The following is a 13,106-nucleotide window of genomic DNA, read 5'->3' on the forward strand; positions in this document are numbered from 1 at the left end:
TATGTCCATGTCAACGACATATACAGGGACAAACTTGATCCCAGAGCAAAACTCTGCATCTATCTTGGAATTCCTGAGCACAAGAAAGGATACCGACTCATGGACGTAAAAACCCATAGTGTCGTTTACAGTCGCGACGTGGTTTTCAATGAGATTGACTTTCCTACTGTTGAAAATATTGAGGTCACTTCAGGCCCGCTTCAGCTGCCGGATCACTTAACAGAAGCCCCCATTACTGACGTTGAACTTCCAGCATGTGTTCCTTTGGAAACACCAACCAATCCATCTCAGCCTGAATCTCCGGGTGACTTAGTTGTAGAACCACAACATGCATCTGTTACCACTTCGAACCAACTTCCTTCCCTTGGGGAGGCACTGGAACGTGGCGTCTTGACATACTCTTTCGTTACGGAAACACCCTCTCAACCTTCGAGGACAGGTGTAAAACGCCCTCGGTATGAGGAAGAAATCAACCTTAGCCAGTTAAATTCCCGCGAAGATGTTCAGGAAGAGGAAGAACGCATGTCTCTAGTCCTCAGTCTCCTTGCGATTCGCCATGTGCCGGAACCAAAAACATATTACGGGGCGATGCGTTCATCGTATGCAGACAAATGGCATGCAGCTGCTGACTCGGAATACCAGTCACTAATGAAAAACCAGACGTGGATCCTGGTAACTCCTCCCAAAAACCGCAAAGTACTCCAAAATCGGTGGGTCTTTGTTGTTAAATACACTGGCTCTGGAGAAATCGATCGCTTTAAAGCACGGTTAGTTATCAAAGGTTTCTTACAGCAATATGGAGTCGATTACAATGAGATATTTGCCCCTGTCATCCGCATGGAAGTCCTACGCCTGCTACTAGTGATTGCAGCTCTGCTTGACTTTGAAATTCACCAGATGGATGTCAAGACAGCGTTTCTCAACGGAACCCTCGACGAGGAAATCTATATGAAACAACCAGAAGGGTTTGTAGTTCCTGGTAAGGAAGGCCTCGTTTGCAAGCTCCTCAAAAGCCTTTACGGTCTCAAACAGGCACCCCGTATCTGGTATCACACCTTGTCCACGTTTTTGGAAAGCCTTGGATTCCACAGACTGATTAAAGATCGGTGCGTATTCATGGCGGCTTTCGAAGGCGAGACATGTTACATTGCAGTCTATGTTGATGACTTACTGATCATTGCACCAACTGTCAACCTCGTATGTCAAATCAAATCTGCCTTGAACAAACGTTTCTCCATGACAGATTCAGGGGAGGTGAAGTACATCCTCGGCTGGTCAATCGAACGAAACCGCGATGCACGAACGATATTTATCCACCAACGCAAGTATGCTCGCATAGTGTTAGATCGCTTTAAGAACCTGGTAACATATCCAGTGGCAACTCCATCAGATCGTAATGCCAAGCTAACAAGTCAAATGCAACCAAAGACACAACTTGAAAAAGAAACAATGCAAGACATTCTCTACCGTGAAGTTGTTGGGAGTGTCATGTACCTCATGGTTGGCACAAGACCCGACCTAGCATTCTACATGCGTGATGTCAGCCAATTTCTTGCTAATCCTGGGCAGGAACATTGGAAAGCAGTGATTAGAGGGCTGAAGTATCTCTCTGGTACAGAGGATCTTGGTCTACTACTAGGAGGATCACAAACGGTTAACACAGAAAATCTTGCAGATCACCTCACGGCTTACACCGACTCAGACTATGCTAACTGTCCTGACAGTAGGCACTCTGTAGGTGGCTACATCACTATGTTAGGCCAAAGTCCTATATCCTGGCTTTCGAGAAAGCATCACACGGTTGTGCTCTCGACCACAGAAGCTGAATACATTGCATTATGCCACTGCATGCAGGAGCTGATATTCCTGAAGTTACTACTTAAGGAACTCGGTTTCACAACCACGAAAGCAGTCACGATTAAAGAAGACAACCAAAGTTGCATTAAAATCTCAAATAATCCTGAACTACACGGACGATCAAAACACATTGATATTCGATATCACTTTGTACAGGAAAAGGTTGAGAGATGCGAATTTTGTATTGAGTATTGCAACACCAAAGTGATGGTAGCAGACATTTTTACTAAAGCCCTTGATAAGCACCAATTTAGAGACTTAAGAAACAAGTTAGGTATGCGCTCTCTCGCTAAACTTAACAGTTAAACATACTTTAAAATACACGATAAATTAACCATTTTTATATTACCTCACAACTTTTAAAGAGTCACGTGGTAACATGAGTTTTTTTTCCTTTAAGAACTTTTACATGCAAAGGTTTTCTCGTGTTACTTTTCGATAAGGTTTTTACACTGAAAGTGTTTTTCCCTGGCACACAGCCGCCAAATATACATGTACATTTAATTTTATAATAGAACAAAAGTGAAGGTAAACAAATCAAAAAATTATATTTTGATCTTAATCTAAAAGTGAAACTTTACGAACGAACATCACTCTGTCGATCCACTCACCGTAGTCCTTCAAAGGGCACTGAGACGAATCGTCAAAAACTGTCCTCTGGGCTCCACGGACCTGGAGGACAAATGCATGTCCAACCGCCATAGTATTACAGGCAGCAACCAAGTAAATACCATCTTCTAATGGCAACCGTACTATGGCAGCGACACCTCGGTGTCCAGTACGGTGCCTGTTGTACTCAATATCCTCCAATGATAGCCGAGAACCACCTACATGTAACTGTAAAATAAAAGCTCGAAAAATTGTCCACGGCACTCCACGAGACAGATCTTGCTTTAATTCTGTTGCTCTCGCAAGGAACTCCTGAACATGGGAGTTCCGAACACCAAACGGCTCACCCACTAGCAGCAATGCGTGTTGCAGTGCGAGAAACATGCATGTACCCATCGGGTTGGCACCAGCAACCGATGGGTACAAGTTGCTGACGAACTGAAAGAAGTCGGTTTGCCGACCTCCATCAACCCACTCGTCCACAACCTTTATAGCGGTTTCAAATCCGTCCTCAACTAGCATGGCACGTGGCTCCCATGTGCGTGGTAGCCGGCCATACTTGTGGGTCCTCCACAAAACCCTGTAGAGTAAGCCACCAGTTGTACTCGTTTTTCGGTCCTTTAGGAATGCTACACCCCAAGTCTGGGGCACGCACGGACGCTCCTTGCGTCGACGTCGCCTTTTGGGTTTGGACCCTCGTATGAACGACAGGCTAAAGGCGGCCGGAGGTTGCCGGGATCGAGTACTGCGGCGAATCTTCGGTACTGTTGATGTCGAAGTCGTTGGCTCAGTGCATGTAGATGTAGTTGAAGTGGGTTGATCTTGAGTTGAAATCGTGCTCGAAGAATTAGCCGTAGCCGTGTCAATAACCGATAGAGAATTCGTAGTCGAAGGTAGCTGCTTTGGGGCAGCCATTGTAATGAGATGCTTGGCGATAGTAGGGTCCATCCGGGCCACCTGCGCCGACCGAGGCATGATCCTCAAAGCTGGCGTTAAATAACTGAGCCTCGAGCCAATCTGCCTGGTCTCCACAAGTATCCTGAATGACGCCGACTGAGCGAGAATGAAGCGTTGCAATACCCAAAGCTGGCTGTTGAAGCACCGAAGTTTGTTGGTGTCGTGGCCTTGACGTGCGTGTCCTTGACGTGCGTGTGGCTGGTGCGGTGACAGTAGAATGTAAATTGTGATGTGAGACTACGAGATCAGCTCAATGAGCCCCCGAGCTGCTGATTGATCCTATACCGCGCGCCGGACCATAGAATAAGACCTTATGCCGTCCCAGCATCATCTGCGTTTGTCGTCTCTTCTAAATTCAAGGCTGTCCGTCATGTGGGCCGATTCTGTTGGCATTGAGCTTCTCTAAGTTAACATACACGCTCCGATAAGATGGCCACTTGTTGTAACTGCTATTAACTTCAATACAAATGTACTCTCAAAACCTATCACTGTCAAAACTAATTCGTTTTGAACTCTCGAGTCATTTTTCAGTCTGCCACCTGGTGCACAGGTGGTCAAATGGCGATTTGGACTCCACCTCCCCAGAAAACTGCCCTGGCGAGTAGAGTCCAAATCCGGTCTCCGTTTGGCTGTAGGGCCTCTAGGAGCTTCAGAAACGCAAAAAACACGAATTCGTGTAGCCATTTTGTAAATTGACTGAACACTTTTAGCAGGGTTTTTCGTAGACCAATCAAAACACGTGTATTATATTATCCAATGACGTTCCCTGATGTCGATCCAGGGAGGCTGTTGAGGTTAGGGCCCGTCACAGGGACCGCCTCTCCATCGTGCTCTCTATAAACTAATAATGAAGAGACACGGGATTTTTGACTCTAATAAATAATGTACTAAAATGTCTGGAACATTTTAGTACGATGAATGGTAGCGGCAATTCTAGACTATGTTTCTGAATGCCGCATACTAATTTCTTGTTAGTAGCCCGCTACTTTCTTAAACATTAATCTTACTTCTTCTTTTACTCCTTCCTACCCTGACTTCCTTCTACCTGCGCCCAAGTTACCCGCAACAATTGCTGCAGATTTGACTTTTTGATTGCCATCGCTTGCCCGATGCTGACGATTGCCTACTGCCTCTCCACCTTCACGTTTGATCGAGAGAAGTTTGCCATAAACCTTCGTGTGTTTCCTGCTGGCTGGTTCGAGCAAAGCGCCAGCGTCGTAGCCGACCCCGTACAGACTGCTGTGATCTACAAAAGTCTTAAGTCATTACGCATCATGTCAGTTATGGATTTCTTTTCTCGCTTAGGAGTCAATGGCACTCTGTGCTTCAGACTTCGCAGCGTAGTGGATCTCATTCATAATCCTAAGAAACAGCAGAGCAGTGTGTACCCGTGTGGGTGCTGCTGCTCTGGCGATTTTTACGGCAATGCTGACAGTTTTCGTCGAAGAAAGCATGAGAACGTCTTCTCTGGCGTGTGCACCTCATCCTGAGTGTGTGGTGAAGGCAAGACGGTGGGTTATTGTGGAACATGGCTCACTAACGCAGTGTCCATGCTTGACAATGATCGATCCAGATATCGCACCAAAGACGTTCGCAGAGTGGCAAAACCCGACGAATGTAACTGAGAAAGTGGCACAACTGGCTGCAACAGGGGATCTCCAGACTATTCAAATAACGAACCGCTACCTTGCACAGCTACCAGAGGAACTGCGACTCTGTAAAGACCTTAAACGCTTGTACGGTAATGTTAGCTGTGAAAAGCGTGAGCGAGGTGGCTGACTTGTTATGGCGATGTGTTTGACAAGGTCACTCGAGTACACACACACTCAAGTGTTTCCAGCGTGGGTTAAAGAGTTCACCAAGCTCGGATATTTGTAAGTATCTTAATGTAGTTTTTCTTGCGTGCTCTGTATTCCTAAAAAAAAACTAAATGACCTACAGACATTTGGAGAGCAAATTAACGAGCCCAATGATAGTTTTACCAGACGACATGTTCGACGACATGTCTTCTCTCACGTTTATGCACCTCGCAGCGTTTATGACAATGACCGAATTGCCGTCATTTGAAGGCTTCGATCACTCACATTAGCATGCTTCCTCTCAATGGTAGAGCTCCCAGCATTCGACGATCTGCAGAATCTCGAGCGACTGGTTCTGGCTTCCATGCCAGCGATGGAAAGTCTGCCAGATTTCTCGCCTGTCGAAGATCTGAAGTCGTTTGCAATATCGGATCGAGGCGCTTGGTGCTGCAACGGATTCATCGGAGACTGCAATCTGAATGATCGCAAGTGTGGGGTAGTGCATCCAGTATGGGGGAACCCGGCAGTGACTTGCTTAACTCTTAATCGCACCGAGAAACTGGCTGCTACTGCAACACTAAAAGTGGTCGACAAGTTCTCGTCCACCATCTGTGGTCCTGTACTTGAAGCTGGTGTATTGGAGGGTCCACCAACAGAGGACCTCATGACTCCATGCAATGGGATAATGTATCGACAGTGTCCAAGAACAAATAATGTCGAATCCATGTGCTACAACGCTCGATTCATGGGGATTGCCTGTACTACAAACCCGTATCCGATTGAGATGCGGCGTCAACAAATAGCGAAAGGGGTAGGTGATGTATGTATTTCCGAAGTCGAAGCGTGGCTGGGTTGCGCGTAAATAACAACTTAAAATATGCCGCATACCGTATTATATGTTCGTTTTATTTTTTGTAAACATTTTAATGTACGTACATTTTAATATACCGGTAAGTAGATAGATTTTTCGAGAAATAATGGATACCTAAGGCTCTCCACTCGAGTTGCTATTGGAGTTGCTATTGCTAAAATAGCGACGGAATCAGAAAGAATATATTCTGCTATCTCCACTCGGAGTTGCTATTGCTATTTGAAAATAGAAATTCTGATTCGAGTTGCTATTCGGATCCCCAATAGCAACTCTGGTGCACGAATAGAAACTCACTCAGCTGAAAGATCGCAGGCGCCATGGGGAGAGGTCGGAAGTGGTGTGCTCAGGAGCACGAAGCTCTGGCTCGCGCGTACAAGATTTCTGCGGAGAACCCAATACAAGGAACGGACCAAAAAGATGCTGCATTCTGGGAGGATGTGTGCCGGCACACGGCAGCAGTATTCGACGGTGAAGCTCGATCTCTACAAGCCGTCAAAAACCGTTGGAGCATCATATCACACGATGTAGCAAAGTTTTCGGGGTGTGTATCTCGTGTAAAAGGTCGCAACGAGTCTGGTAAAAGCGAAGACGACTTGACCAATGACGCCGGCACGTTGTATCAGGAAACTCATGGTAGTAGGTTCGAGTTTTTGTCGTGCTGGATGATACTGAAAAGCTGTCCCAAGTTCACGGCATTTGGACTACCTGCTCATCAAAAACGTGACCAAAAGTCATCGAGTGAAGAGCAGGAAGAGTCCAGCCTCCGGCAAGAAGGAAGAGATAAAGCAAAAAAGGCACGACTACAACACACAGCACCAGTCTCAGCTTCAACGCAGCTCCAACAACTACTCGATCACAACAGGGAGAAAAACGAGAAGATACTGGAAGAAATAAAACGCAAAAACGATTTGCGTGATGAAGAACGAGCTCTTCGGCTTTTTGAAACGTCTCCCGATACAGAACAAACATGGCACTTCCGAGAGCTGCTACAAAAGAAAAAGATGCTACAACCGCAACTTCATATTCGTAGCCTTGAGTCTGCACAAAATTCGCCTTCTGAAGCTACTACCGAGCGGGCCGCCGACTTTGTGGTGGTAACTGAAATTCACGATCAGAACAGCAATGATGCAGTGGTTACTTCGGCTTTGATCTAAGTTCGCGCAGAAGTTCCATGAAAGTTTCAGTAGTGGTCGACAAGTGCATTTCGTAGCTCTTCATTTTCGCTCTCGCTTGTGATTTGACGTAAGCGAGCTCCATATTGATCAATGCGTTCAGGGTTATATCTAATATACTCGTTATGCTCACCAAATGAACGTTCATGTTGCTCCTGTTGGTCTCCACCGGTAGTCTCAAGCGGGGAGATGGTCTTTCCTTTGTGAGAAATTCGCATGTTGTGCAAAATTATGCAGCAAGGTATCACATCTTCCATTTCACGCAAATTCCACTGGCGGCATTGTTGTTTTAGAATTGAGAACCGCTTTCTCAACATTCCAAACACACATTCAACTTCTTTGCGCACCGATTCTTTTACTTTTGTAAAGCAGCGCTGTTGCTTGTTGGTCGGGGTTGGAATTGCGGCTATTAAAATGTGCCACGAAGGATATATGCCATCGACAAAGTAATATGGCTGGGAACGAGTTTTCGTGCCCAATTGATACGTCCCAACTGATATTCTTCCATTGAGCAAGTTGGCAATAAGCGGCGACCGGTCCATAACATTTATATCATTTGCTGAGCCTGGCATACCGAAGAAGGAATACCAGATCCATCGGTCGGCAGTAGCGACTGCCTCCAAAATTACAGTAGGCTTCTTCCCTTTTTTCTTGGTAATAGCCCTTCCATGCGTTGGGGCACGCTGACCAGTCCCAGTGAAAACAATCTAGCGAGCCAAATAATCCAGGTAATCCTCTGTTTGCGTTTTTTCTACCTCTGAAGAACCGGAACAATCCTACGCGTCAATATCTCAAGGCGAAGCCTCACAAGTGGGGCACAAAGCTTTTTCTGACGTGTTGTACAGATACTTCCTACTGTATAAGGTGAGATGACTGCGAGTCCGTTTTTTTTTTTACCAAGTCTATCATGTTGTATCTAATGTTGTATGCTTGTATGCTGTATCCTACAACAAGAAGACTTGAGGTGTATTGTGGCAAAGCGCAGCAAGTCCATGAAGTAGGCAACGTTCCAGACAGTCAGCGATCTGCAGATCCAAACACCGGGCCGTCAGCAGTTATCCGAAACTTGGAAGCTGTCCTGCCACCACCCGAAGATGACGTCTATCACATTGTAGTGACGGATCGATTTTATACGTCAGTTCAACTGGCTTTCAGCTACTACATAGAAATGTCTACAGTATCGGCACGATAATGGGTGACAAAGTGGGCTATCCTCAGCAAATTGTTGAAAAAATTCGAGACCGACCCAAAAGCATACCGCACGGTACAACAAGAATGGCAGTGGCAAAAGCTTGCCCCCTAATGACGGCTTTAGTGTGGCTGTGGTGGGATAGAAAACCCGTGCAATTCTTGGGGACTGGATCGAGCCGTGCGATGGAGGAGTGTCGTACGTATATGCAAGAGGAGTGCTGTTTCCTATTCATCTAATCAATGTTGTGCTTGTTATCAGAGAGGCGTACACGTGGAACACACGGCAGACGGACTGATGTCCCCTGTCCTGCTATGATTCGAGACTATCACAAATGGATGGGGGGCGTGGATGTCCATGACCAGCTGCGCCTCCAACGTTACTCGTTGCAGTTGCAGACTTGGTGCAAGAAATACTACAAGTCCATATTCTTGGGGCTTGTGGATGTGGCGATTGTGAATGCGTATATCATCTTTCTTGAGGCACATAAGCGAAATGGTGGGTCTTCAATGTCGCACGCAGAATTCCTAGTGGAGCTTCATGCCCAGCTGCTTGCTCTGACCAAGTACGACTTCGATGAAAGTGTAAGTCCTGATGTTGTATCTGTATCATGTTGGATAATGCTGACATATTGTATGACCCACATGCTGTATGTTGACAGCCAAGACCACAAGAGACCGCAGCTGGCGACGAGCTTCCACCCTTGCCACCTGGCCACGAACCTCGGGAATGTCCTGAGTACCAGATCGTGAAAGGCGTGCGCAAGCGCCGGCAGCGCCAATGCAAAGTGTGCGCAATTCTGAAGCGCCGGGTGGGAGAGCGTCGAGCCACCAAATACTATTGCGATGCCTGCAGCACTTCTGATAAAGCTCGGTACATACGAATTCGATATGGCTGAAACGACTACTAACTGTTGCTCGTTATGTACAGCATGTATCTGTGTACTCGTATTTGGCCGCACCACTATCCTGGCAACGCTCTGAGCTGCCACCAGATCTGGCATCACAAGTGGGCAAATGGAGCCAAATGCCCCAGGGCGCGATGTGGACGAGGATTCCAGAATCGCGAGGCTGGAGGAAAGGGTAAGCGCCGCCGCCGAAGTAGTGACGGAGAGGAGGAGGACGGTATTAGCGAGGGGAGCGACAGCGACAGCGTAGCGCACGACGACGATAGGGAAGGTAGCGAGACTGAGTGAGCCGATAACTGGTGGTGGATGAACGTAGTGCTGCAATATGTGCTTTTTCTTACTGTATTCAATTGATGTGTGTTTGGTTTCGCTTTTCATTGTCTTCAAACCTCCCGGCTTTGCACCGGTTTGATAGGCTTCGTACAGTCTCTTGATAAAAGATACATCGACACCTTTTTTTGAAACCTCCATCATGCTGGATGTACGCCATATTCAAGCAGTCTGCCGGTGTATATACAACTTTGATCTGGTGTACATACAACATGGTGACGGGATTTGCAGAAATTGTCTTGTTGTGCATGTACAAGAAAGGTGCTCGGAATTATACGAGACTATAGTAAATTCAAGTGTTGCACGGTTTTACATGTTGGATGAGTACTATGTTGGATGATTTGAAATAACGTCAAAAACGGCTTGGGCGCTGGGGGGTTAAGGCACATTTTCAGAATAACGCATCTACAATTTCAAACTTACGGCGACCAGATGCTCTTTAGGAAGACGAAATACGATCTAGACTGGATTAATACTACAGGGAAAGAGCTGAGTTCAATAAACAATATTTAGAAGCCCTTACTCTTTTAGTGACCCTCTCTTCAAAAATGATTGATTTTTGGGGGCACTAAAAATAGTAGCCCGGGTACTATGTGGTAAAATTCATTAATAGAGTTTGATTTTCCGAAGAAAACCTGCTCACTACAACATTCCGTACACCACTTCATCTGGATTGTCCCTCGGTGCGAGTGCCGGAGGTGCACTCCGCGCATTATCGAAATATGCCTTGCTTCCGCCTCGAAAAGCCAAAACAAAAACAAAAAAATGTTTTGGTTTTCGAAGCTGAAGCAAGGCAAATTACGAGCTCGAGGTAAAGAGCGAACAACCAAACTTGGGAACATTACATAGCTACAAAAACGTACTTCGAAGTACATGACCTGATAGGAAGACCATCAATGATGTTGAAAGTTACGTCACCGATGATGATTGACAGCTGTCTATAATGAACGGAAGAGTAGTTGCCTTGGTACAATAATCTTCTTCCAACGTAGTTTTTGGTATGAGTTTTCCCGCCATTACTGCCATTATGTGACCAATTAAACTATCACTGTAGAGAGGGGTGAAGTCGCTTTGCCATAATATGCGGAATCAAAATTTAAAAAAAGTATTTGAGAACGAGCTTAATCTAGCCATAGAGTACTAGAAGTAATTGATTCTATTTTAGCGCAAAGAACTGCCAATCAGTTTGCTTTCAAATCTCTCCGATGTACATAATATGTACATCTGAGTAGTATATTAAATCAACCAATTGTTTGAAAGGAACAAACCGATTCACTTAAGATGATGTTGCTTGAAGGGTAAATATTTTTTTTTGTGAATGACCCTATTGGGTAATCAGTGACTGCATGCCAAACATTCAGCCTTTTGCGAAGCTCTAGTGATGCTGCGCTTCCGTTAACATCCAGAGCTCCCCGCGCAACGAGATCCTAAGGGAGCGAGCTGCAATCAAGGGAGAGTTGGAGTCGGTCGTGCACAGGACGCCACTTCAGATAATTTTTATAACATGAAACAAACACCCCACAAACCACACAACCCTGCAACACGCATCACCAACAATCGCCAACGACACTGCGGATCGCACACTCCATCCTGTCTATCAACAGCTGACCTCCGATCCCTACAGCCATCGACGCGTCCGCAGTTGTCCTCGATACCAACGACAGCTTCCAAAACCGACCTTCCACGCACGACGAGCAATTTGCATGGTTAGCTAACGAGCGGTAGCATAGCGCGTTGAACTTGATGTATGTTGTTTGAGTATATGTAGGAAACATTAGCCTTTACAAATGGTATTTTGTATGGTATTTAAGATCGCAGTGTTGCCTCTACTCTTGCTCATCGATCCCTTGCGCGCGGTCGGTGTCAAAAGTGAATCAAGTACAACACTCTCTGGCGTCCCAATCGTATTGTGACCAATTGTGGGTTTAAAATGGCCAGGCAAGACGCAGTGTTGATTGAAAGTTCGCGTCGTTAAAGGGAACCTTTGGTTCCCCAAAATCTGCCGTATTGAGAGCGGCGCGAGCTTCGTCCGTAAGTTGCTCCCACATGATGAGATCGGGATATTGACCATCAGAATACGAATATGATAGCGCCAGCCAGTTATACGTGCCGTCCATATAGTGCGTTACCCTGGTGGATATGTTAGAGCCAGATATATACTCATACGAATAGCTCCATCTACCCGTTCTGTTCACAAGATTTCTTTGCGCTCCAACAAATCCGGTTATTGGTATGACGGTTCGCCTGTCATAAGGCTCTCTCGGTTCTGTGAAGTTAAACAAGCCAAACTGCCTTCGTGGTTTTAGAAGCCGTTGAGACAAAGACGCACCAAAAATTGTTGGACTCTCCAACGCTGGGTTGTCAAGCCATATTACCATACTCTCCCAGTAGTGGCGGATCCGGGGGTCAGGGCCTAAAAATCCTTTCGGGAAGTACCAAGCAAACACCATCGCCCACTTGTCCTGGTACCACGTCGATCGGCAGTACGTTTGAGACCCCAAAGGAGCTTCAGTACAGCCATCCGTTCCTTTCGTTGGTTTGAGTCCTCCAGTAATCTCACCGGCAGCATTCACTGCTGCAAAGGAAACACAGCCAAAATCAATGTTTAGTTGTGGTCTGTACTTGTAAAAGCGGCCTTTTCGGATATCGTTACTGGATCGGGTTGAGCAAACGGTTGAACTTGATCGTGATTTATCGTGCCGGCGCGTGCGGGGAAGAGTAGTGCGTAACAAAGGACCAGAGTGATAACGAAATTCATCGTTCTGAAGAGTCGTGGGTTGTACTGATTAGCTCTTGAGCAAATCGAAAAGTGAAGCGAACCTGGCCGTTTTTCTTTGCCAACAATAAGTGCAATGGAAAAGTCATTAGTAGCATGAGTGGACACAACACACCCGAATAATGACCCCTCGCCGGGCAATAATGAGTATATTTGAGAGCAGGTGCACACCAACACCGTTATAATTTTACTCATGAAATTGTACAGATTTGCATAGCTGACGATCTTCTGTAACAGGGGCGTTTTGCAAAACCTCAAAGTTTATTTTTTAAAATCTAAGTGGCAGTGTTAGCAATATACATCACCCCGCAGACTGCTTTCACAGACAAGCGACATGTGTTGCTGTGCTGTGTTAACCCAACTTTTTCTCAAACAGAAGTGATATTCGGCGAAACACATTTTTTACAGAGCATACAGAAAATCTCTTTATAGAACAGATTTCTTCGTGGGGTTTCTCTATGCATGTAAATACGCTCTAATAAATTCTGCTCCTTCATGGAGATAGTTTGCTTGTATATGGTTTAATTTTTGATCACCGGGATTACCAGACCCCCGACGTGGTGGACTGCCATTAAAGATGTCGTGAGCTACGCCATCCAAAATGACCGGCATCTGTTTCTTCACTGACTAGTCAAGGAA

The 13,106-nt window shown here is 45.9% G+C and overlaps 2 protein-coding genes and 1 pseudogene across 2 annotated transcripts; 2 read left to right on the forward strand and 1 right to left on the reverse strand.

Annotated features, from left to right (window-relative positions):
• Positions 1-4,532: 4,532 nt before the first annotated feature.
• PITG_14519 (uncharacterized protein) lies at positions 4,533-5,273 on the forward strand (the record flags this gene model as incomplete). The annotated part of the gene is made up of 3 exons (XM_002898923.1): positions 4,533-4,819; positions 4,875-5,140; positions 5,239-5,273. The coding sequence occupies 3 exons, from the start codon at positions 4,533-4,535 to the stop codon at positions 5,271-5,273; spliced, it is 588 nt and encodes a 195-aa protein (XP_002898969.1).
• Positions 5,274-5,392: 119 nt separating this feature from the next.
• PITG_14520 (uncharacterized protein) lies at positions 5,393-6,084 on the forward strand (the record flags this gene model as incomplete). Its single annotated transcript, XM_002898924.1, has 2 exons — positions 5,393-5,439; positions 5,493-6,084. The coding sequence occupies 2 exons, from the start codon at positions 5,393-5,395 to the stop codon at positions 6,082-6,084; spliced, it is 639 nt and encodes a 212-aa protein (XP_002898970.1).
• A 5,538-nt stretch (positions 6,085-11,622) lies between these two features.
• On the reverse strand, positions 11,623-12,446 carry PITG_23019 (annotated as a pseudogene; the record flags this gene model as incomplete).
• Between the last annotated feature and the right edge of the window lie 660 nt (positions 12,447-13,106).

This window comes from Phytophthora infestans, genomic scaffold (genome assembly GCF_000142945.1).
Source record: "Phytophthora infestans T30-4 supercont1.34 genomic scaffold, whole genome shotgun sequence".
Taxonomy (NCBI): domain Eukaryota; phylum Oomycota; class Peronosporomycetes; order Peronosporales; family Peronosporaceae; genus Phytophthora; species Phytophthora infestans.